Here is a 26,117-nt window from a genome sequence, read left to right as displayed (position 1 = left end):
GTTGTTCTTACGCCCCGTTCATCCTATCGGTTTCTGGTTAAGAGATCAACGGCCTAAGAGGGAGATATTTAGATGGTAAAAATTGAAAGTTCATAAGTTCAAACATTAAGCAAATCCTTTGTTTAGATTTCATTGAAAAATTCAAATAAGCTGTTGCATCAGATATAGATTTGCCTAAGCCAATTGAAATTTCAAAATCTTCTCTATCGTTTTGGTTTCTTCTTTCCTCCTCTCATTAGTTAATCCAGACACTTCTGGCCTCCCTGCATTCCAATATGAAGCAAGGAGCAATGCATGAAGACAAAGTACCTTTGTGGGTGAAACATATCAATGCTTTCTTTCACCTACCCAACCCAAGAATCTTCACACTCTTCACCATCAGCAGCATAGTCACATTCTCCTTAGGTATTGCCATGATTGTGGAATTGGTTTTACATGGTGAACATCACCCAGGATACGGTTGGATCGCCTTCTACGCCCCGCTAACGATCGCTCTACCAGTTTCTATGTGGATCATTTGCATCATCTCTGCACTTTTTCTGCCCTACAGGGATCAAAATGTGGATGCAGTACGACCATCAGCAGATCAGCGGCCAAAAAGAGAGCAAGAAGTGCAGGATCAGCCACCCAAGGAGCCTGCTTGTGTATCCTTGGCACAGGTAACTTCAACAAGGAATGTTGTGGAAGATAATTCAAGTTTGGAAAGAACATTTTCTTTGCCAATCTCAAAGACTACTGCTAGTGATGCCAATTTGAAGCTTTCACAGAGTTGTTCATGGTGACATGAAATCACTTGTGAGGGATTTTTTTGATTTCTTTGATTCTGATGGTTCATGACTATTGATAATGTTTGTTTATGCTCCTTGAATCAATGATCTTTAGCCAGGGCAATTAACTTTTTTTTTTGGTTTTTTTGTTTGAAGTTGTTCCACGTAATTTACTATTTTCCGTATTTTCTAAAATGGACAATCAACATGTTTTCGATGTTCTGTTATGTTTTTGGAAAAATAAAAACAAAAAATACATGAAAATAAGGGTCACCAAATAGCTCGCGGATCGATGGCCGACCTGAGCATGAGGGTCAAAGCTCGACCCAAACCCGAAAGGACATAAGACCTGAGTAGCCTGAGAATATTTATTGGGCGAGCCTGAATCTTAATTTTTTGGTCAAGCCCAACCCGAAGGGGCTCCTATAGATCAGCAAATTATTATCCACTATTTTTCAATTAAAAATGGAATTATTTCTCCTATAAAGTTTGTTAGCTATAGGGACATCTAGTCACATTGTTGCATTATGTAATGATAATGATAGTACCTATTAAAAATAAAATCCATATTAATTAAAAATTATAGAAAAAAATTCATTTATCAGTCTCTCATTTACTCCAAACATTATTGATAAGAGAGTTTATTGATTAAAAAACTATTCTCTGATCATGATAAATATTATGAATTTATTTATTATTTAAATAATTATGTGATTATTGAGAATTTTTTTTAATAAGATTAATTACGTAAATTATTCAATAAAAAATTATTTGGTATAATAATATCGTGCATTACAAGCTAGGTTAGGTTGATCAAAACATAATTTGGGCACAACTAAATACATAAAAATGAACAACTTTAGTGATGGGCTAGTGTCGAATTTTTCTGGGATCAAATCGTATGAATTCGAAGTCCTAACAATCAATTGTGGCCACATTTTCGCCAATTTACTCCGTGTTAGGTGAGAAATTTTTATGTGCGTAATTTTAGTAGTCCAAATGACAAACTCATACGGTGTCGTGACGTCAATAAAAAAAACATAAAATCAAGACAAAGGAATAGAGAAGAAAAACAAACGAGGTCGGAATGAAATTGAAATTACGCCGAAACTCACATGTAACTAATATTCTTATTAAATTCACGCGTTCCCGTCAAGGTGACAGAGAAGAAGAGAGAAAAAGCGCCTGCCATTTGCTATTTGTCTACTGCCTTCGCATTTCCGCCTCAAAAAACGCCAAACATTGTCGCCTTCGCGCTAAACGTGGCGGAGGTAGCTAGCTTGCGCCGCCGTCTTGATGCTAACCTGCGCGCTGCATATTATCATACAAAGCCACTTATTAGGTACTTCTTGTCTTACTTAAACACTCTATTATGCTTTGGATTTTGTTATGCTAGAATACAGAAATGCTTGATTTAGCACATATTTTGAGTGTTGTGACTTTTCACTAGTTTGATTTACTGTTTATTGTGTGGATTAGGGGCGTATGATTCAGTTTTTTTGTTAAGGTTTTGGTGAGGATTGGACTGAGTGAAGCTTGGATTGCGGCATTTGAGCTTTGTTTTTGGTGGTTTTGGGGGTTTCAAAGGGACATTACAGAAATTGATATTGACATTATAGTTGCTGAGAGTTGAAATGGGGGATACTCAAGAGGTACACAATGATATGATGCAAAGGCTACAGTCTTCATTTGGGACATCATCTTCTTCGATTCCTAAGCAAAGCTTGTCCCTTGGTAACCAAGTGGACATACCCCAGTTGAAAACTTCGCAAATGCGTGCACGCCATTTCTCTCAATTTGCTCAGAATTTTAGTGGTGATGGTAATAAAAGAGTGGGTATACCACCCTCACATCCGAACCAGATTTCTCCAGCTTCACCTCATTCTCAGATCCCTGTGTCCAGGCCTGTGAGCCAGCAAATGGGTTCTCAGAATTTTAGCCCGGGGCCTACTCATTCTCGATCTTTGTCACAGCCATCGTCATTTTTCTCACTTGATTCGCTGCCCCCTTTAAACCCAGCCACTGTTCCTGACTCGCCATCTACATCAGTTTCGGACCCTGTTTCGGCTGATGTGTCAATGGAAGAAAGGGATACAACTTTGCATTCGGTATTGCCTCCATCACCTTTTCCAAGGGGTAATTCTCTGAGGGTTGGCGAGGGTTTACCCCCACGAAAGGCGCACAGGCGATCTAATAGTGATATTCCATTTGGGTTTTACAATGTGTTGCAATCTTCACCACCCCTCATTCCTTTAGGAGGTACTGGTGGATTGGGGCCGCCAGTCCCTGGAAGAGAAAATGCAGGGGCCTCTAAGCCGGCTCAGTTGATTAGAAAGGAATCAAATTGGGAGAGAGGTAGTGATAACAATGCAGAAGGAATGGGTGAGAGGAAATCTGAGGGAGAAGTTGTGGATGATTTATTTTCTGCCTACATGAATTTGGATAATATTGATGCCTTGAACTCTTCAGGCACTGATGATAAAACTGGTAATGAGAATTTTGTGCATTTGGATAGTAGAGCTAGTGGAACTGAAACAAATGGAGCTGATAGCAGTGACAATGAAGCAGAAAGCAGCGTAAACGACGGCGATAATAACATGCAGAGATTCAGAGTGAGTTCCTCCACCGAGAAGAGAGAAGGGCTTAAAAGGAGTGCTGGCGGAGATATTGCTCCAACTACCAGACACTACAGAAGTGTTTCCATGGATAGTTTTATGGGAAAGTTGAATTTTGGTGATGAGTCCCTGAAACTCCCACCTTCTCCTGGAGCTCCTCCTGGACAGTTATCTCCCTGTAAATCAATTGATGGAAATTCGGCCACATTCAGCTTGGAATTCGGGAATGGTGAATTTAGCGGAGATGAGCTGAAAAAAATTATGGCGAACGGGAAACTTGCTGAGATTGTACTAACTGACCCGAATCGTGCAAAAAGGTATTATTATGTGCTGGACTTAACTATATTGAACTCAGGGACCATATTTTAATTACATTCTTGGTTGGTTCATTTTAGAATTTTGGCAAATCGTCAATCAGCTGCGCGTTCAAAAGAGCGGAAGATGAGATACATGTCGGAGTTGGAACACAAGGTCCAGACACTGCAAACAGAAGCTACCACATTGTCTGCCCAGCTTACGCTTTTGCAGGTAGCTATTTATAGTACTGAGCTTTTGGATACGTTCTCTCAAGTTGCAATCATATGTATCCTAATATTCTGCTTCTTTATATGCCTTTACTTCGTCTTCTTTATCAATCCAGAGAGACTCCATTGGGCTGACAAACCAAAATAATGAGTTGAAATTTCGTCTTCAAGCCATGGAGCAACAGGCACAACTTCGTGATGGTATGACCAACATTTTTCCCTTATTCTATTTCTGTCCATTCCAGTGCAAAGAAATCACTGCGCGTAATTGCTTTGGTGGTGGATATTCTCCTCATACCCACTTGTATTGCTCTGTTTGACTTCTTTTTTTAACAAGATGCTAGCTGGATAGGAGTTTTAGCATATATGTTTTGGTGCTTACTGAGTGGAGTTTAAGAGTCCTACTTAGCTTTACGTGTCTTAACATGCATTTGCTCTTATCTGTGGATGTACTCCATGTCTGAATTTGAGAGCTTAGTAGAGGGAAATGTAACTGAATTTTCTTCAGTGTAAGTTTTTTCCCTGAGCTAATAATAAGTGCGTCTGTTTTAATTGGATTTAATCCTCTATGCTAATGTCTAGTCTATGTAGAAAATGCTTGTGCAGAAAAGTCATTTGCATCGAACAAAAATTCTACTAGAGAAATGTTTTTGTGAAATGAGACAGCTAAACGTTTTATGCTGAAAGGAAAATGCTGTTTAGAAATTAAAAGGTTTATCATTTCTCCATGAGGCATTCACAAATTGAATGGCAGTGCATAAAGAGAAAGGTTTAATGACGTAGGATTGTTTTTTTTTTCCTTCTTTTGGCCTTGAGAGGGTAGTCACAGGGTTTTATATAGCAAAAAGAATGATGGTGAGATGGTCGTGCAATAGAACACAGTAGAAGGCAGAATGCACTAGTAGATTTGTATACACATGTTAAAACATGACTTATTAGATTAGACAGTCATGTATATATATGTGTGTGTGTGTGTGCGCGTGTATATTTCGCTTAATTTAGGTTTCCGCTCTTATGTTTCAGTATAATCCTGGGATTGAACTTGCCACATATAAAATTGGTATTTACCATCTTGAATTTATCATCTGAACTACATAATGTTTGCTGGATATCTCCTTCGTATTTCTTAAACTCATTGTTCCTTCCTCTGTCTTTGTAAGTATGCAACACAAAATGCATTCTATTGGAAATTAATGCAATCACCTAGATATGGACTACATGTGGCAGGAAGAATTCAGAAAATTGGCGATTTACAGTCTTTCAGGATTCATTTATGTAGTGCAAGTGAGATAGCATATACATAACTGTTACTGTGTGTATGTGGTAGTCATGATAATATGTCTTCCAAAGTGAGATGTGCATTGCCCTTGGAAGCAAGTGCTGTGTGTTTAAACTTCATTTGCAGCTCGACCTTAAACTTCATTTGCAACTTGAGCATTTGTTTTCATGTTCTTTACCATATAGTATTATGGGCTCAATCGATTCTGACTTAATTGTGTTGGAATGTGACAGCTTTAAATGAAACACTGACAGCCGAGGTCCGATGGTTGAAGGTTGCTACTCAAGAGATGAGTGAGGATTCTGACCCCCCCAAGTGCATGCAACAGCTTCCTACTGACCCCCAGATATTCCAGCTGCAGCAGCAGGCTTCCCAACTCAACATTCATCAGTTGCTACCACAACAGTGGCAGCCGTCTTCTTCCCAATTTAACAATCAACAACAGGAGCCACAACTCAACAGCAAAATGGCACCACAACAACAAAATCTGAAGGAAATCAATGAGAACAAGTGGAAGTTACTGATGCCCACATAATCATCTTCTGTATTCGCTTCTCAGCACATTCATTCATTCATTTCGGAACTCCAACGAAATCATCAAAGTTTGGAGGGGTGCAATTGCATCCTGCTTTCACTTCTAGCTTGGATCCGGATCTTTCGTAAAAAATATATATATACATTCGTTAGTTATACCTATAGCTTCAATTTGTTTGTCATAGAGTACATTACATGGAGGCATTGTCTGAGACATTTATCATCTGTTATGACATTAGAAGAGCTAATAAACGCCTCAGCTTTGTTTATTTCCATAAAAGTGGTTTTATTTTCTTCATTCATTGTGTTCTGTTCCCTTATCTTTCCCCATCTTGTTGGAGTTAAACCAGTATTGATCCATAGGATCTGATTAGAGTTGAAGCAGGTTCATTTGTGGACAAGCTATGATAAGATTGATTTTGTACGGTTCTGCAATGTTGCAGTGGTAAACAAATGTCTGATGTAAGTGCCTGGATAAAGCCTGTCTGGATGAGAGAAACTCTATTATAGTCTTGTGATTTCTTTTTGATTTCAATGGAGGTAAACATGGGGACATGTTCCCACTTTCTGATTTTTCAAAGCAAGAAGATTTGTTCTCTTGATATGTATTATTATGATAAGTCAATCATGTATGTATAAACTAAGGTGGTTGCTTTTGGTGGGAATAACTATAAGTAGTTATATACATTGAACTCCTGCCACATGCAGAAGTCAGAAATCAGATGAGCAGTTGGTGCAATCCGGTTTGACATTTTGGTTGAATATTTAAAACACTGATTTAATCATTCATTCAAGCTTTCCTCTCTGTGTTCTCTCGTTGGGTCACAAATTTCCATTGAAGTACAAATCTAAGGCCATAAAATTACCTGATAATTACAGTCGTAAAAGTTTACGGTTTACCCCCATAATTAGGAGTGTCCATTCGATTTTCGGTTATGATATTTTATAATCCATATCTGAATGACTCGGTTATTTCCGAAAAAACATCTTAAAATATTCTAAAATTATAATTGAAAATCAAATAACCACGGTTTGGATCGGTTTCTCAGTTGAGGATCGGGTTATGGATACCCCTACCCATAATAGTCAAGCTTTACAAAAACTCTTCATCTTGATTACTCTTAAAAATTTTCACAAAGTTGAAGAACAGTATCTATTCATTATGAATACAGAGAAAAACTATATATATGAAGTATTGTCAAAAATTAGAATAAGACATCAAAAACAGTCAGGATGGCCGAGTGGTCTAAGGCGCCAGACTCAAGTTCTGGTCCACTAACTGGGCGTGGGTTCAAATCCCACTTCTGACAGTGTTTTTGCTTTCGTTTTTTCCTTAAACGACGGCGTTTCACACAGATTCATTTTCCATTGCAATTACCACTTTTCCTTTTTATGTTTATTTATCAATCTTATTGCACGCCAAAATAAGTCACACATGGTCAGGATGGCCGAGTGGTCTAAGGCGCCAGACTCAAGTTCTGGTCCACTAACGTGGGCGTGGTTTCAAATCCCACTTCTGACAATTTTTTCCATAACCCTTTTTTTCCCCTTAAACGACGGCGTCTTATACAGATCCATTTTCTCTTTCAACTCTCATTTCTCCTTTTTTTATATTCCATTTTTTCCATCAATAGAGGGCAAGGGCAAAAAATTTATTTCAACAAAAATATATATCAAACGACGACGTTTTGCTGCCGTCGGTCCAGGCAGCAATCGGACGTCAAATTGTGGGCATCTACCTGTCGTTGTCATCGACTCAGTCGCAGAGTATGCAGGCCCTAGACTTCTTTTAATTCCAAATCGTAGCGCTTTTCTTCTCCGTCTTCGCCGACACTCTCGCACATCTCAAAGAACTCTCTACGATGGCGCCGCCTCCAGGACCCTACTCCGGCACCAGCACTCTCGCTTTGGTAAATAAATCTCTTATCCTTCTCGTTCGATTCTCTAGAAAATCTCCTTCATTCAGATTAGTGTTCGATTATGGGTTTTTGAATGTAATAGGTGGCTCGAGTTTCTGCATTCTCTTACGGGGTCGTTTATGGGAGCCTCAAGCTCAAATACCTCCAGGTACATACAAGCTACCACTGACTGAATTTGTCCTATTTCGAAAATTTTCTTGTATACAATTTCATTTTATTTATAATGCATTTGCTAATCACTGTGCTGATGGTATGCCTGGATAGATCTTCTAGGTTTTTTGCATTGGGAATGTATTCTCTGTTTTTTTATTTTAATTTTTGTTGCTAATAGAAATGCTTCTATGGTTTTAATTTTGGATCATAGAATAGTGGCCTGGAAAATTTTGTGATTTTAGATTTGTGATCCAAAATTGACTCGGGGATGACTAATGTAAACTGGACAAAGAAATAGCGTTAATATATTAAGTTGAGTTTGCATTTGGATTTAGAAAGAATTATGTTGTTGCTGAACCAATTTAATATGTCAATTTTGTTTACATTTGATAAAAGAAAGAGGCTCTGTTAACTTGTGATTCTATTTTCGCTAACTAGAGTTGGTAGTTGAGGAAAGGTCATATTGGAATTCCCTAGTCTGATTAACCCAATTGGTACTTTGTTATGGCTCTTACTTACTTGAATTGGCAAATGCTATACATTATTATGTTGAACTTAGTTCTGATGGTTCTTGATACTTTTTTCAGTATTTTGTCCAACTCTATGTATTTGTTTGCAAAAGCTGTCATTGGAAATCAAGGATAACTGCACTGTATAAGCGTATGCAATTTTCTTTTTTAATCTGGATGGAGTTGTTGTTACTCCTCAGAATCATGTTTACATTAGTTCTATAATTTTTTCTGAGAAATATGGTCCATTGCACATTTCTTAATTTGTTATTATTGGTTCGATTTTTTTCAGTTGTGCGATTTAGGGTTTGAATACTATTTTGTCTCTATTTATTGGTTGATGGAAGGGTTGTAGAACTAAGAATTTTTCTGATGCTAGCAAATAGAAGAAATTGTCGATCATTATGCCGTGGCGTCGTTCAAATGATTTTCTTCTGTTTATCGTCCTTTGTTTTTGAGGTTGGACCATTTGTTTAAAAGAAAGTTGGAAAAAAGTAACCTCTGTTGCATGGCATGCTTTTAATACAGTGCATTCGTTGCATCTATGATAAATGTTGAGTGTGCCCATGAATAAGTTTTCAGCTAAACACATGTTTCTGTACTTTGCCAATAATGACTTAATGTTATTTTCTTCGCCTCCTTCAGGCAAAGGCGAAGTCTCAGAAGAAAGCGGAAGCCAAGGCTCACCATTGATGGAGATGAGTTTCAAAAAAAAAGGAAAAATGAAGGGATGTGAAGGATATAGAATAATACCTCAAGATGAACTGTCATTTTTTTTTTTTGATCTTTGCATAACGCTTCTGTAAACAGTTGGCAGAAATTCTTTTGGGAGGAGGTGACCTACTTCTTTGACTTTGGCCAAAGGCTGGTAGTTCAGTTTTATTTTCTTAGCTCACGATGGATTAAATTTGGAGATGATTTGACATTACCTTAATATACATGATTTTTTTGTCCTTGATTGTTCAGTTTTCTTGGTGTTTTAAGTAATGGGTTTTGGCAAATGTATATTGGAAAAGTGGGAAACAAGCAAGGCAATATGACAGACAATTAGATACAAAAAATTTCATTAGACTGACAATTGTCCATTCCAGAAATCCTGAATGTCCATGTTGATTCCCGCTTGTACAAATGCGTGAAAAGATATACCAACAAAGAGCAAAATTTTGAATGTTCTGCTAGGTTGTCATGCTCTTAGTGTCCAATCAAGATACTGGGTGCCCTTGCTTACTTCTCTTAGCAAGAAGTCTATTGTATCCAACCTGGATCAAATTAACCAAAAAACATTAGTCAAGATGTGTTTCAGATGAATGGCTCTTGTCAACTATGGTATGAGTAGTAGGAATGGTCTCATGATTTCAGAAGTAGGGTCATATGCATAACTTTCCAACTATAGACCATGCGATGACAATGTCAAAACTACTCTTTGTGACATTATAATACCACTAGTAGCTGCTGCATTTATGTCAATATAGTACAGATGATACTGCCTATAGCATCTCCAATTCATTATGTAATGAAACAAAATTCACAATCATGACTCACCCGTGACAAGCGAGGGCATACCTACAATCAAAATGATCCTGATGTCACGCAACAAATGAAGCAACTAGTCTACGTAAATGATGCCTTCATCAGGGTCATCTCCATCCCAATCTCTGTCATCTTGATACAAATCAGATGATTCATCTAGTTTTTCACTTTGACTTCCTGTAGTTTTTTTCTCATCCTGTAGCCTGTCTAATATTGCAATCACCTGGAATGATCAAAATCCACATATCAATAACCGCAGAGAAGACATACCAACTTATCAAATATATCTGTGTTTGGAATGTTAGCATTCATGTTCATACACAGATTTGAAGCTAGTTTCGGCCTACAAACATGAGTGTTTCTCGTATGTGAAGGCACATGATAATGAACAAACATTTTCCTTGGTTGCTAAGAATGAGAAGGAGATACTGAACCATATCTGAATTCCAATCAGCCTCTAGAAGCATACAGAACATATTTATGACAAGGAAAAAAACACATGATGACACTTACTCTGCTTCCTCTCTCCAAAGATTCATCTTCTATAAAGCGTATCTCAGGAGTAAGCCGCAACTTCATTCTCTTGCCCAGCTCACCGCGAACATATTTAGCTTTTGACTTCAGTCCAGCAATCGCGACATCCTTCCCTCTTTCATCACCAAACACAGACACATATACTTTAACCACCTACACACAGTAACAAAATCTTAGACTCAACAACATCAAAAGAACACAAATTTTCTTATGTCACAAGATGCTACACCAACAAAATGAAACAAGAAAATCCTATTCGATACAGTAACCAAAATAAAAGTAAAAACCTTCCATTCTTCCTCCTCAAGACAAGCAAATAGGATGCATGTCAGATATATAACTAAAATTCACTGGGTTATTCATGCATCTGATCAATTAAACTCCTAAATTGAACAGACAACACCAAACAGTCAGGTGGCATCTGGAACTAGTTGTGCACAAAATATAACCTCTTCCAAGACAAAGGCACTGAAAGGAGTAAAATTAAGGACATGATGAACAAATAGAACTAAGCAGGGAAATGAAAATGAAAGGTTTGAAACCTCTGGTAGAGGCAACAAATATAGTATGCAAATTTATCACTCCACCAGGCATTGACAAGTTTCTTGTGACTGAATTTGATGGAGCATAGTTGGGTTTAGTTACAATTGTTCCCACAAATTTTCTATCATGAAAGATGAAAGCACCTCAATGGAAGAAAGAGATGCCCATTAAGGCAATGGTGGTCATGATAACACTATTCAGCCATAAAAGATCCACTCTTTTCTTCCAATTGAATCTTTACATTACGAAATTTGCATAAGCAAGACTAAAATTCAATCAGGCATCATCGCACACCAGCCTCCCTACCACACCTACCCATGACCCACACTGAACCTTCGCACAAGAAGCCATAATAACAGCATAAAAGGCACTATAACTACTTCAATTTTCCATTTCCCCATTGAAACAACATCAATCTCACAAAAAATGAACCAATTTTCTGGAAATTTTTACACAAAACTGGTACCTGCAAATCAGCGGAGACTTCGACCTCGCTGATGGTGGTGAGAGAAGACAAGTAACGGTCGGCTCCGAGGGATGCTTCGGGAAGAACAGCGTATTGAAGGACCTTGTCTTTAAGGAGCATGTCGGATAGCTCTCTCTGGATCTGCTTAGCCACCATTTTGACTCTCCTCGGGTTCGCCATACACCTTATCGTTCTTGCCCGTGGATGTAGATGAAAGGGGGCCGTTGATTTCGGGAAGGAAAATGAGAGTGATTTGGAGAGGACGGTCGTGATTGGCAGAGGGTGTGGATGGTGAAGGAGTATGTGTGACATCGCTGATCGGAAACACAGCAGTTCCGTCACCGGCGGTGGTTCTTCTTACTAAGCTCGCTGGGTTTTGCTTTTGGTTCTGCAACTGAATGTAGTATGTTTCTATCCTATACTCCGATGGGCGTTTTGGTAATTGAACATGAAAAATAGATTTTTTTTGCTAATTAGGCTTTTTTGGGCTTGGGCTTGGGCTTGGGCTTGGGCTTGGCCAATGTTATATGGAAGATGAAACAATTGAGTCTCCCCATTTGTATTGTGATTTAAGACTCTACTTGTGTTGTGAGGATGAGGAATCTTCGAGAAACCTTGCAGGCTTGTGATTTAAGACTACTTGTTGTGCTAGATCAAACCCCTATGGAGAAAACACACAATCGATTGACTAAATCAATAACATGATGCAACTCACAAAAAAATTACAATGAGGTTTCTCTCTTAAGAAAAGCTCTCTCACTCTCTCTCGCGGCTATAACTGTTACAAATAAGAAAATCTTTCGAAATTTTATTTATAGCAATCCTAATTCGCATCAAATCTCGATTTCAGTCGAGCGCAAGATTCTCTTGGTCTACGACGTCTACATTTTCGTTCGATCGACTACTTCTCTCGCTCGAGCGATCAATCCTCTCTAGTCCACAACATCTGATTGACGCTTTAGTTCGTTCGAACGCGATACCGTTCGCTCGAGCGAAATGAGTTTCCAACATCCTCATTTGAGCAAAAATTTTCCAACAGCAAAATCTTCATAGCTATGTTAGGGTAGAGATCATGTCCTCCAAATAGAACAAGAATGCATGATGGTGTTATGATTATATATGATTCCTTGCTACAAAATACTGTTTGTTTCTTTTCCAACTGACAGGAAGTTCACTTGCTTTGCAACATAAATCCATATAAACCGAGTCCCAAACATCTCAATTAATTAATTAATTAGTTAATTAGATCCAAACTAACTCCTCTAATCACTCCATACACACATGGCCCATCATATATTCCCTAAATCTTACTATTTTAATCAAGGATTACTGTGTTCAAAAGATACTGGGAGACAAAGAAATCTTGGTTTAGAAGAAGAATGACAAATATATACATATATTAATATTATTAGTATGAGACAAATAAGAAAATATATTATAATCACTAGAACCTTGACAATTAATACACTAAATTAAACTAAAAAAAAATTCATGAAGTCTTATGATGAAAATGATTACCATAGACTTCCATCATGTGTTTTCTATCACATGCAGTAGCTAAGGCATATGATCAGAAGCATGCTATAAGGTCATTAGAGGAGTAATTAATACTAATAAAATTTTCTAATCATATAAGAGTAACTTAATATTTACACACAAAAAAAAAAAACCCTTAATTAATAAGTGTGGTATTGGAGCAATTAAACATAGCTTGCTAAATAGACTTTGGGGGCTCCCAATTCCATACGGTCTATAATTTTTATCTAATGATGGAGAAATTAAACATAACTTCATCACTTCATCTAATGACTTGTGCTTTGCATCACATGTAGATTAGCGAAGCTTAAGGGTACGTGTTTGTGTTCGTTGGTTAAACTTTTGATGAGTTCAAGCTCGAGTCGGGCTTTTAACGAGCGTCAAAGTTGTTTGCTCGAGCTCAGTTCATTTAGTTCCCTAATTGTTAGCTCGAGTTTTGCTCGCAAACAAATTCACGAGTTTTGTGTTACAAGACTCAACGAAGACCTTCATGAGCTCGTTCGCAAGTAAGGTAATGAGTTGGTTCACAAAAGATATAACAAACACTTACACAAACATATAAAATAAATACTTACACGAGCTTGTTGGTGAACTGTAAACGGACTAACTAGTTAACATTTTAATGGGTTTATTTGCGGACGAAAATGAACTGGACATCTCCAAATTTGAGCTCGATCGTTTACAAACTGAGTATAGAAAAATTGTTCGAACACGGGTCTTGCAATACGACACTCGGATCGTTTACGCCCCTACATGCAATATATATTAATGTTAATGAAAGAGATTCAATGACATGCAATTGCAAACATGCTGCTTAAGGTCGCAAAGAGTGCTTGAAATTAATAGGATTTTGAAATCATAATCAACCTCTAATTACTTTTCATCAATAATAGACAACAAAAAAAAACATTAATATGCACCTTCTCATGTGTTATGGTATGACCATCACATGGCCTTGGCTACAACCATACCAACATACACAATCTCGTAAATATCTCAAACTCCATGTCCTTTTCCATACTCTTTTGGCCTTAATAAGACCCAAAACCTTAACCATAAAAACTCCCCAAACACACCATAGCAACACAACACACTCTCTATTTCATTTTCTCATACTTTCCCTCACTTTCCTGGTAAACAAACAGATTGAGCAAACTAATGTCGAAGTGTAACAAGATCAGACACATTGTGAGGATCCAACAGATGCTAAAACGGTGGCGTAGGAAGGCCAGGATGGCAGCCTTTGCACCGTTGGATGTGCCGCAAGGACACGTGGCTGTCTGTGTAGGGGAGAGTTGCAGGAGATATGTCGTGCTCGCAACGCACCTGAACCATCCCATCTTCAGGCGGCTCCTCGTACAAGCCGAGGAGGAGTACGGTTTTACAAACGTAGGACCGTTGGCGATTCCGTGTGACGAGTCACTGTTTGAGGAGATTCTCCAGGTCGTGTCCAGGTCCAACTCGGGTCGGTTCTTGAATCTCGAAGATCTTCAAAGATGCTGCCACGTGGATATGAAGAATAGTCTTGAGTTTTTGAGTGAATCTCGGCCGTTGCTTCACAATTAGCCTGACTCGGATCTGGTTTCATTTTTTAAGATACCCGTTTTACCACTTTATGTTATACTATTACCGAGTCATCCCGAGTTGAAGCGGAGCCGCGGTGTGATTAGGTGCTAAATTCTTTTATTTTGATGAGATGCTATAGATATTTATTTGTTGTAAATTATACATGTGATTTTGAATACAAAAATATACATATCAAAATTGTAATTTACACCAATTTCTTCTTGTGGATGCAAAAATATGGTGAGTCACACGTCAACTGCTGTGACGACTGACGCATTGGTAAGCTTTCCTGAATCCTTCAAGAGCAAACAGAGAAGGCGGTCATTCGTGGCCTTAGGACACTCTGACGCTCAGGTCAATATCGAACTCATGGAGTTTAGTAATCAAGTGATGAGATAAGGCATTTCCTTGACTGTTGATATATCGTTCTGGGGTGTCGTGGTAAGATCAAATGTCTTGATCATGATCCCCTGGCGTCTTTGGTTAGTTTGAGCGTGGTTGGGATATACCTGGAGACTGAGAGTTGTCTTCTCCCAACTCTTTATTCCTAGCGCGTCTTCCTAGTGTCACCTATCATGCTGAATTATCATAACTCATTTTATTTATCCACACTTGTCATATTTTGATTATTATCCACACTTGTCATATTTTCCAATCAAAATGATTATATTTTACTTCGTTAAAAACTTTATATTTGGAAGTGGTGTTAAAATTTGGGTGATAATCTAGTGATGAATCCATCTGGGATCAAATTATATGGATATCTTTGACTTCGATTCTCACTATGAGCAATATCTTTGTGGTCACGCATTAGGCTTTGGACCAACTTATATTGTCGTAATTAGGTGGAAAACTTCTGTGCACGAGAACTTTACGGTTTTAGTGTAAGCTCATATAAGATGTTACAAATTTGTATAGTGTCGTTTTCGGTTAGAAAAACAGTATAATCGAAACCAGTCTCTTCATCGAGTTGGACACTAAAACAAGCACTGTGAGATATATAAATAAAGTTTTGTCTAGCTTAATTAGTAATTACAATAATGCAAAGTGTGGCATGCCTCTCACACTTGATGGTTGCCCTTCATTCTAAAGCATCCATGACACATTAATATTCTCAATGAATTATCCAAAGTGAAATCGAAAAGGTTTAATAATTTGTATTTTTAATTCTCAGTGGTATCTCAAATCAACTGGTAAAAGAAAGGGATGGATATATAAAATAAATAGTTCTCTTTCAGAAACACACAAAAGTACACTGTGGGTAAGGGATTATAAAATCTTAGCCATGATGGCTAAGCCACCACCTTAAAGGACCAATGACTATGAGGTCATGGCCTCATGGGTTCTATTCCCCCACCCCAATTATTAAAGAAAAAAACGTACATAGTGGTATACTTTTTATTAATCACTTGCCGGATAGACGAATTTCTTTCAGGGCAAATCGTATTAAATCCAAAGATTCTGAGTTCGATTTTTATTGAGAGCAATACCTTTGTGGTCATGAGTTGCAGTTTAACTCAACTTACCCATTCATCAATTGAGAAACTTTTGTACGTGCGGGCTCGTATCGGATGTCTAAAGAGATGATAGCCTATTAGTGAATTTCTTTGGGCCCAAATCGTATGGATTTGAAAGGTTATGAGTTTGATTTTTATGACAAACAATATTCTTGTGACCATGAATTATACTTTGACCCAGCTTACCCTATCATCAACTGAGAAAATTATGTAAGTGCAAGCTCATATATATCGATCGAATATTTAAATAATAAATTTGTATTGTATCGTTCTCAATTTTTTAAAAAAATATTTTTAATTGTGATAATTGTTGCTTTTAAATTAGTGGAGATTGGATATTAACCACTGAAACAACATTATTTTGTTCGAGATAACTTTTTTGAAAGTCTTAGGATAAGGTCTTTCTTTCACTAGTTTAGTTGAAAAAGTGGCACTTGTGTCATATCATGACTTTGTTGATGCATGCACCATTACTTAGTGGTCCAATTTTATATAATTAAAAAATACCTTTAAACTAATGAAAAATCATTAATTAATTTGTTTTCATATATTCCTTTATTAATTGAACATATATTTCCCTTTCGTGACAGCTTATGACTCTGTGGAGCTCAAAAAACAAAAGCAAAAAAAATAATAATTTTGTTCATCATTCTTAAGCAAATGAAATAATAATCTCAAAATATTCAACTTACTAAAATAAAATGCAATTTCTGCACATTTGTACATATCTAGAATTCATATAATCATATTTGTATATACAAAATAAATGTAATGTTTTTGAAACGGGGGAAGGGTATTCGAACCCTGGTCATTGATACACACCATGCTTACCATTCCACCTAGTGAGTCGGTGCAAATATAAATGTAATGTTAAAACAGCTAAAGTCTTACGTTAGAGAAGCGCAATCATGATGTAGTAGAATATCATGAAATTGAAAAGCTCTTTCTGTTAATCAGACAAATGTGTCACTTTTTAATGATAAGAATTAAGAACCAATAATAATGAAAATGTGTATTTGTATATAATAAAGTAGTGCTTCTTAGTCATGATTACATGTGGTTGAAGTTGATTAATCAGTAGTTTAAATTTTCAAAAAGGGAGAAAACGATATATGGAAAATAGGTTAGAAATAGACAATTCAGAAAAAAAGAAATTCAAAGAACTAGGACAAGAACATAATTATGCTACATTTTTTTCAATGTAAATATGATACGATGTGGATGTTACAATACAAAAGTGTCACATTGCTTGGGTCACTAGGTGGTGCCGAATGATGTGGAATATAAGTGATAGCCGCCCAACCTCACACTTGTGACTTGTGAGGTAAGGGACAAATTTTTGCGGGTTTAAAATTTAAAATGGACAATATTTTTTATTAGGGGCGGAGGGATGCGGAGATTAGGGACCCGACCCCCTTGAGTTTTTTTTAAAAAAATTTAGACATAATATATTAAGGGTCCGTGTGATAGAGCGGAAAGATTTATTTTTAATACTAGCGGAAAAGCTGTGGAAAAAAAGTTGAGCTTAAAGCTGTGAAATATGTTGTGAGGTGTTTGGTGAAGTAAAAGCTGACGCTAGCGGAAAACTGTTGAAATAAAGTATTATAATATTAGATTTTTTATTTTTATATTAAAATTTTATATTATATTTAATCTAATAAATATAATTCTTATTTAAATTAACTTTAAGCATATTTTTTATTAAATATTTATATTAATTAAATTATATAATATGATACAAGTGGGAATAATTAATAAAAAGGTTAAGTATTATAATATGAATATATAAATGAATTAATAATTTATTATTGTGATTTATTTATTTTAATATTTATTAATAATTAAAAAAATAATGGAACATTTTCTAGTTAATTTAAGAATTTAATTTATTTAATATAAATATAATGCAGGTGAGTCCCACTGTTTTTAAATAAAAAATTAAATTTAAACATGTGGGATCCACATGGATCCCACATGAAAAATAAAAGAAAAATAATAAAAAGCTCAACCGTTGGCATTGGCATCAAATAAGCTTCAATGTGGAGCTTATTTGATGCCAACGGATCCGCTGCCAACGTTATGCCATTTGGCAAAGCATCAGACGCCAACGTTATACTTAGCATAAATGTTGTGTTCGACACCTTGCCAAACAGGCACTAAGTCATTGATTTAGGAGGATTAGAAATTTAGAAGTGGATAACAAGAGAGGATTGTCCGACTAATTTTCTTGAATCAATAATCATCATGTGTTTTTTTTTTTCTTTTGTTTTGTCAGGCATGGTCATCATATGTTTGATCTCTTTCATGTGATTTCTATTTGTTTTTCCAACCTATAAAACATGGAGTCCATGAAAAGAAGAAATACATCGGCCCAAACAAAAAATGGTGCACTTGATTGGTTTGCGATATGGAATGTATAAATGGAGCCCAAAAGTAAAAGCCCAAATTGCGTTTAGTTGGGTCAAATAATCGGCCCTATTAGTAAAGCCCAAATATCGTTTAGTTGGGAGAACACATCTTTATGTCTGTATTCTCAATGCTTCTTGGGCTTACTTATAAGAACAATACTATTTATGTGGCCCAAATGAACCTACTTTTGAGAGCCCACTTCCTAGTTTTTTTTTTTTGAAACAAGGGTTTTGGGAGGGGGTAGAATTCGAATCCACGACCTAATGGGTGATTGATCCCTTACATGTAATATGATTGTCATTCAACCAACGGCTCACTTGCAAGCCCACTTCCTAGTTAGTTGATTAAAGATGCTACAATATCATCAATATGATTAGGGTTTAGGGTTAAGGAATTGCGTTTTCTTATAGTTCGTTCGGGACATCAAGAGTTTGGGCAGTCTAATCAATCATATTTTTCGTATTATTCTCATACCACACCCGTGTCAGAGAAACACATAAAAATTTCAAAATACAAGCTCATAATATAAAACAAAACCATAACCTTCGAACATGAGGACATACTCTCCCTGCTACGACTTGTTTGTCCCATTTCGTTTGGTTAACTCAAGTGATGTGAGTTTATAAGAGAAGGTTCATCCCCTCTCACCAGTGCGCTGCATTTTCTTTGAGCTCAAGTACTATTAAATGAAACGACCTAGAGAGAAATAAAGTCGTGCGAGTCCGATATATTCACGGGAACCGATAAACTCAAAGTAAACAATATTATGAATATGAGTAGATTGAGATTTTCATTACTCCCTAAAAATAAATCGCCAACACAATGAGTGCAAACTTAAATTTTCAACTAAAAATACCTTAAAACATCAAACCATACCCTACACATCAGGGGCGGAACCATGTATAGGCAAGGGTATGCTCTTGCTTACACTCAACTTTTGCAAACCTACATAGGGCTATTCTAGTAATTTCACAATTTAGGAGTGGTGATAGATGTTGGGATCTCACTATCACTCTTAGTGAGTTTGTTTACCATGTATGGGCCCATTCTTCATGAGGTGTTTGAGGTGATACATGAAAGTGGTAATGAACCAGACCATAGAAGAGGAGTGCATGACTTAATAGCTGCAATGGAATCTTTTGAATTTGTGTTTAATTTACTTCTAATGAAATCAATATTATCTATCACTAACGAGTTATCATTATTTTCCATAATATTTTTGTTTTTCACTTTCATTTTATTATAAAAAAAATAAAAAATTAATTTTTGAGTAAATGGTTATGAAAAAAAATCGAAGACCCAGTCAGCTTTTCGCCCCTCCCCTGACAAAAATTTCTGACTCCACCTGCTACCCATGCATTCTATAAAAAATTGTAGTAGTTGAGGTGATTCAGGTATTGGTGGCTGTCTTTGGAATTGGATTGTGGGGCAGAGCCCAAAGCCCCAAAGTCTTTAAAGGGTTGCAACGCCATGTGGCCTGGGAACCATGTAGGGTACCAATCACGTGTTGCCTCATCCCCCAACTGTAATCTACAGTGACCCACAGTGGACGTTTTGATTCCACGACATTTATTTATTTATTATAATAACATATTTCGCTTAGGTTTTTTTTTAATCATTAGGGTACCATCATAAGACCCGATCCTTTGGATCGAGTCCTATATTATAAACCTTAAGAAGAGAGTTCAGTTATCCTTGCCGAACCTCGAGGTAGTCACTTGTCGGTCTTAGAAGCCCAAGACCCAACAGATCACTAACCCACACCTGTGCAAACGTCCACTGAACATTAATACGAATGTTTCGACTATAATCGAGGATGAACGGGTATCCGTTAATCCTCAAATCAGTGGATCATATTTTCGGTTAGTTGTCACCATCATCTATATTTTTTAATTGCAAAAACCGATATTTATTATTATAACAAAGAATGACAGGAACCAGCAGTACAGATTCGTACCTTTGGTAGTAAGACAACTGTGTCCCTATTCTTGGGCCCCACTTTTCTGTATGTGGTGATTTTGTTTTAAAGTGGAAAACGAATATTCTTTTTTTTTTTTCAAATGATTTTGGTTACAATAATTCAATAAAAGTACCAAAACTATGTTGAAAAGACTAATATGCTTATGCAATCAGATCATCAATAGTTAGGGAACAAAATGTGGAATAGTCGAATAAATATCACACCACAATTGAACGAAGGAAAACTCATATGAGAAAAATCTCGAATCTATTTAATGATTAACCTTAAAGCAATCCACTGTTTTGAATTTGAGATTACAAAGGAATTACATAACATCTATTAATACATATTGTTACATCTAAACTCAGCGTATACTTCAACTCAGTAGGAATCTTCCAATACTGAAAACACTATGGAATCCATCAAAGACTTGTTTGCTTGTGTAATCCTTTAATTGGAGTCCACCAACATATGAAACAACTCTGTGTCTCGAATTGTTAACTGCTATGGTTTGCATTAGCTTCAACCATAAATATATGATAAACACTTTCTCTCACTTGTGTATTACAAATCACTTATCTTTCACAAGATACGAAAACTTTCCAACTGACGATATGATAAGTTTAGGTAGGGGTCGGTTTCGGTCGGTTTTTTTGATATGAATATAACCGATCAAACGGTCGATTTTTTTTTCGGTTTTTTGTCGATTCGGTTTTTAGTGGAGAAATGTATAATTTCCTATTATAAAAAATTGACCAATCGATTTGGTTTCAGTTTGAACGATTTTTTTGAACAACCCTAAATTTAGGTAAAACCTAGCGCTTGGCCACAAAATTTTATCACAAATCCATTAAATCAAAAACTGTATAAAGTTCCATGCTTACATGATAAGCTTGTTATATATATATATATATAATTCCACTATTAGATTCCTTCAAAAATATGCTGCCAACAAAAACATTATTAGTTTAAGCAGTTTGGATGGCCAAATCTCAAACGTTAGTGACATATATATTCTCACACTTTGGATGGTTCAAAGGGTTACATTTTTCCTTTTATTTCGGTGCAAAAACTTGTAAAATTAAATATATATATATATATATATATTTAATTAGGTGGATTTTATAAGTGGATATGAACATAGCAGACAAATGGTGGTCACCAAGACTTGTGTCTTGAAATACAAATTAGAGTCCAAACATGTCTTCCCCACAACACCTCCCAATCCCACCTCCCCACCACACAAGTCGATATACACCGGCCTTCACCGAAATATCAAAGAAAATGACATAAAATACTATATATATATATATAGTATAATATCATCATATTGCATTAACACCACCGAAAATTAAACAAACTGTTTTAAAGCAAATACTTGCGAGAAAAATTATCGTATAAATTCAACTCAAACAAACTCAAAAATGTATTGTTCGTTCTGAGTCTAATGTCTGTATAATTTTGTCTTTAAAAGAAATCTCTTAATTGCGAGGGATTGAATCTTTGCTAGTTAGGGATTGTGATCCACCTTCACAACTTGAGTTATTGGAATTATTGTGATTTAACACACAAGATCATGCATGTACACAAGACCAATAATGTTGCGGTTCATCCATACAAATTGAAAAAACGTCTTGTGTGGCCGAGGAGATTTTGCTACATACATGAAATCTCTCTCTCTTCTTCCTTTTCTTTTTCTTTTTGGGTTTAATGTTCCTGTCAATGTTTATTTTTGTGGGTTATGAACTTATACGTAATGCTGGTTCAAATCACGAGAACATCTCTATGATACCCCCAATTTATCACAAGACAATATCCACTGGTTCAAATCACGAGAACATCTCTATGATACCCCCAATTTATCACAAGACAATATCCAAGGCTCACAACTTTAAAACGCTTATGATACTACCATTAAGAAACGCTAATAGTTTCCCTTGTTCAAACTTCATTATCACTGTGAGGTATTATTCGCTTTTCTAAATGCAAGTCCAAACTCAAGGCCAATGATTTACAATGCTTTCCAATAGCTCTCAGGATTCACGACTTTAAAAACGCATCTTATTTAAGTCAAGAAACCCAAGAGTTTGTCACACGTCTATTAAATCGTTATTTTAGTGATCAATGTCATGAGGCTTTTCGCAAAACTAATGATAATGATAAAATTTGATGAAATGACATATGATCTCATTAATTAGCTTTATCTTATTATTTGATTATTCAACTACTAATCAATATGTCCCTGTCACATCCTTTCTGTACAACATTGACTGATCATTGCTAGCCCTATAGTTAATTAATTAAGAGTCTTAACCAATTTAGACGACTTTCATATTTTTGAAATAATATGTAACATATATATATATATATATATATTTCATGCAATGGAAATTAATTAAAAAAAATAGGGAAGTTTCTTATAAATATGGCAGCAATTGAACGTGGGTGGGACAAATGAAATGGGGGGACAAAATTCAGAAACAACATGTATGTATATTATTACTACTCGATCAACTGTATAAAACTTTTGTATATATCAGCTTTTGTAAAGTCTTTCCAACTCATCAGTCTCTGAAATGGATGTGAAAGACATGAGCTCTTTCAATTAATCATTCAAAATTGGTCACTGCTGCATGTGAATCTTGTCAGCATCTTAATCACAATCAATTACATCTGTTGTCACAAACAATCATTCATTCAGGGTTGTTTGTGGTTTACTGCACAATTATATATATATATATAAAATCTATATATGTATGCATGTAAAAATCACAGTTGATTGATGATATCCTATATAATTAGATTCTTCAACCTGATCCAGATTCTATTCCAATAGACTCAAACAAATTGGGTGACTACTTGTCTGACACAAGAACACATAAAATTAATGGAAACCCAGAAATGGAAGAACAATATATATATATTTTCTCCAATTATACACACACACACTACGATATTATTTATGGGAGATGAAACTGTGTATCATATAATGGATTTGGTATTGCAGAAGATATTTTGTTTGGGGGATAGAGAGGGGAGTTGGAGATGTCATGGAGTTATATGAGTTGCGACTGTCGGGCTTCTTTTGTCGTTGTAAGGTAAATGAAGCCAAAAAATATTGCATTTAAAAGAAAAGAGACAGGAGCAGTAGAGGCAGCCTTTATTTGTGTTTTCTCTACTGCTCCTACCTACAATGACAAAAGTAGTTTTGTTGCTACAAAAACTCCATCTCAAATAAATGTTTCAACGATGAGTTTCAGTCTCTTTCAATTGGAATTTTCAGTAAGACGAGAGAGAGAGAGAGAGACAGAGAGGGGGGGGGGGGGGAATCTATGACCAAGTTTATGTTACATAGCTTTGTCCATGTTTTTACTAAAATGGATTTATTTAAATGAACATAAACCACCAAAAAAACTATATTGATTATACCATTATTAGAGTATATTAACATTATATATATATATATATATATGATAATTCTCACATGCGGACTTCCGTATACGGAAGTCCGCATCCAACGACTAAAACAAAGTGAGTTCACAAAGGAGTTTGGTTCTTGATTTTTGTATTGCCATTGATTTATGTGAAATAGTGAAATCTGTATATGGACGTCTGCATGTGAGACTCTATATATATGTATTTGCTTTTTATGAAAAGTTTTTACAAAAGATATCTTCATCTCACAAGTTAATCAAATGAATTTACTTCATTCTTGGCTTAATAATCAACAAAAAATCGTCGTAAAATATCATGCACATTCTTCATTTCATAAAAAATTGAACATGAAATGTATGAGTCATACATTAGTGGGCTTCATTTTCAGTAATTAATGTGGAAGAGAAGCATAAAAAATCAGGTTGATTAAAGCTAGTAGAAGTTGTTAATTTATTATCGTTTTCGAATCTCCCTTTTGTTATATCACTAACAAAGACATTCTATTTTTGTGTGCTTCAAGTTGACAAATGAGAGACTAGGATTTTGGCTTTTGTAGTGAAAGAGGGGGAGTACTTAACAAAATTTAACGAGTGTGGGGGTCGATGGACAATTTTAATAATATATCATACGAGGATGAGATAAGATTTCATGGAATATTAACTACATCTTGTTCGTGTATGTATAGAGACGTAGCCAAGCCATCATATGAGGGGGTCTCAAGGGCAAACAAATGATTTTGTGTCAGGGTGTGAGCAAAACTAAGCGGAAGTCTAAATGCAATGTAGCTTCACCACTGTGCATGTGACTTCAAATGTTACGTGTCACAATCACAATTCAATATCTAGATGTGATATTCTCACCCACACCATCTAATCTACGTCTCTCATCATTCATGGAGCTATAATAGGATGGTCACGAACAGCCATAACAGTCGTTTGATAGAGTTTATTTTTTAAAATTTCAACAAGCTTAAGCTTATTCTTTTCGTTTTCAATGGAAGAAAATAAGCCGTTAAATATGAACAGTGAACCAGATGAGCCGTACACGTACTTATGTACCCCCACAATTTATATAGTTATTTAGTTAATTAGTTGGACTGTCTATAGAATAGATATTAATATACTATTTTTTTAATTATTTTTTTCATAAAGTAGTAAATGTCTTGATTTGACTGGACTGTCTTGGAAACTGGAAAGGCATCTTAATTAAGAAAAACACAAAGGCAGATCAGAAAAGATTAATGGAAAGATTTGTTAAAGATGAAATTAATCTCTCATAGTGGCTTCATTCTCTATGAGGAAAACCAAGCTTTTTTTTATACAGATCTAGCTGTAACCCCCCATAAAACACAAATTTCCTTTATGGGTTCACAAGTTAGTGATGCTTAAGCACTAAAAACCCAACTGGGTCTTCAAAAGAGAGAATACAATAATCACATTGATGATTAATGAAGAAGAGATGAGAAAAAAAAAAGACAAAAGCTATAGAGACCAGCTTCATCTTGAGTACCATCTTCTTCTTCTTCTTCATCAATTCAATTTGATAATCCACTCTCAAATCTCAATCCTTAAATCATCCAAGCATGGATGTTAGGGATCGAAAGACTTCTTCTTCACAAGGAATGGTGATACCCATCTCATGATCAAACCCAAACTCTTCCTCTGCTCTTCTTAGAAGACATTGGAACTCTGGATGATTCAAGAATGAGATTGGCACAATGTATCTGCTTCTGTTTTCACCAACATAGACAGCAAAATGACCTTTTGGGACATCAAGAGGGAGTCCATCATCATCATCATACCCATTTTTCTTGCCTAAGCTTGAACATCTCTTGAGGATTTGCTTCAATACTGCCTTTTGAGACAGTTTGCTTGATTTTCTGATGGCCATTTCTTTTTGGGTTGTCTTGAAATTGAAAAAAGTTTGGATCTTTGAAGAAAAATTGAGAGGCTGATGATGAAGAAAATGTGGGTGTGGAGTGGTGATGGGGGATAGAGGGAGTGTTGAGGGGGTATTTATGAGTAAAGATTTAGAGGGGGAGGGGAGGGGAGGTGGTCACGTGGACTGTAGGGGCCAAGGGACATAGCACGGGTGTTTTGGGGTTTGTGTATATATGTGGGAAGGACAAGGTGGGAGCCAAACCCCATTGGGTTTACAATTCCTTGTTGCTCCTCTAAAAGGCAAATGGACCCTCCTTATGATGTTCACAGCTCAGTGTTCTCCCTGGACAACCTTTTTCATTAATTCAGCACTTGCTGCTTAGCTTCTTTGTTTGCCGAAACCACTTGGCAATTGACTAATTGTTATCTCTTCGAATTTAT

At 36.1% G+C, this 26,117-nt stretch overlaps 5 protein-coding genes and 2 non-coding genes across 9 annotated transcripts; 5 read left to right on the top strand and 2 right to left on the bottom strand.

Moving 5' to 3' along the window:
- Positions 1-1,942: 1,942 nt before the first annotated feature.
- LOC119982775 (transcription factor RF2a-like) lies at positions 1,943-6,017 on the top strand. The gene is made up of 5 exons (XM_038826328.1): positions 1,943-2,109; positions 2,275-3,699; positions 3,778-3,910; positions 4,023-4,107; positions 5,419-6,017. Exons 2-5 carry the CDS (start codon positions 2,402-2,404, stop codon positions 5,718-5,720), a joined length of 1,818 nt encoding a protein of 605 aa, XP_038682256.1. The 5' UTR covers positions 1,943-2,109; positions 2,275-2,401; the 3' UTR covers positions 5,721-6,017.
- Positions 6,018-6,946: 929 nt separating this feature from the next.
- TRNAL-CAA lies at positions 6,947-7,029 on the top strand. The gene has a single exon. It is a non-coding gene; the product is annotated as a tRNA-Leu (tRNA).
- Positions 7,030-7,157: 128 nt separating this feature from the next.
- TRNAL-CAA lies at positions 7,158-7,241 on the top strand. Its single transcript has one exon. It is a non-coding gene; the product is annotated as a tRNA-Leu (tRNA).
- A 144-nt stretch (positions 7,242-7,385) lies between these two features.
- On the top strand, positions 7,386-9,259 carry LOC119981126. The gene is made up of 3 exons (XM_038824152.1): positions 7,386-7,629; positions 7,721-7,786; positions 8,946-9,259. Exons 1-3 carry the CDS (start codon positions 7,582-7,584, stop codon positions 8,991-8,993), a joined length of 162 nt encoding a protein of 53 aa, XP_038680080.1. The 5' UTR covers positions 7,386-7,581; the 3' UTR covers positions 8,994-9,259.
- Positions 9,260-9,337: 78 nt separating this feature from the next.
- LOC119981107 (probable ribosome-binding factor A, chloroplastic) lies at positions 9,338-11,775 on the bottom strand. Of its 3 annotated transcripts, none has more exons than XR_005464020.1 (4): positions 11,374-11,775; positions 10,344-10,517; positions 9,843-10,053; positions 9,338-9,559 (listed from the first exon to the last, which is right to left on the bottom strand). XR_005464020.1 is itself a non-coding variant. In XM_038824129.1 (4 exons), the coding sequence occupies exons 1-3, from the start codon at positions 11,683-11,685 to the stop codon at positions 9,907-9,909; spliced, it is 633 nt and encodes a 210-aa protein (XP_038680057.1). In that variant the 5' UTR covers positions 11,686-11,775; the 3' UTR covers positions 9,338-9,559; positions 9,864-9,906. The 3 variants fall into 3 exon arrangements, 2 of the variants coding, with proteins under 2 accessions (XP_038680057.1, XP_038680048.1); XM_038824129.1 differs by having other exon boundaries at positions 9,864-10,053; XM_038824120.1 differs by lacking the exon at positions 9,338-9,559 and having other exon boundaries at positions 9,698-10,053.
- A 2,187-nt stretch (positions 11,776-13,962) lies between these two features.
- Positions 13,963-15,080, top strand: LOC119981120 (auxin-induced protein 10A5-like). Its single transcript, XM_038824141.1, has one exon. The coding sequence runs from the start codon at positions 14,068-14,070 to the stop codon at positions 14,473-14,475; it is 408 nt and encodes a 135-aa protein (XP_038680069.1). The 5' UTR covers positions 13,963-14,067; the 3' UTR covers positions 14,476-15,080.
- A 9,948-nt stretch (positions 15,081-25,028) lies between these two features.
- On the bottom strand, positions 25,029-25,782 carry LOC119982437 (auxin-responsive protein SAUR50-like). Its single transcript, XM_038825817.1, has one exon. It carries the CDS (start codon positions 25,684-25,686, stop codon positions 25,369-25,371), a length of 318 nt encoding a protein of 105 aa, XP_038681745.1. The 5' UTR covers positions 25,687-25,782; the 3' UTR covers positions 25,029-25,368.
- Between the last annotated feature and the right edge of the window lie 335 nt (positions 25,783-26,117).

This window comes from Tripterygium wilfordii, chromosome 2 (genome assembly GCF_013401445.1).
Source record: "Tripterygium wilfordii isolate XIE 37 chromosome 2, ASM1340144v1, whole genome shotgun sequence".
NCBI classification, from domain to species: Eukaryota; Viridiplantae; Streptophyta; class Magnoliopsida; order Celastrales; family Celastraceae; genus Tripterygium; species Tripterygium wilfordii.
Note: the sequence above shows the minus strand (reverse complement) of the source record. Positions and strands in the feature narration are given on the sequence as shown.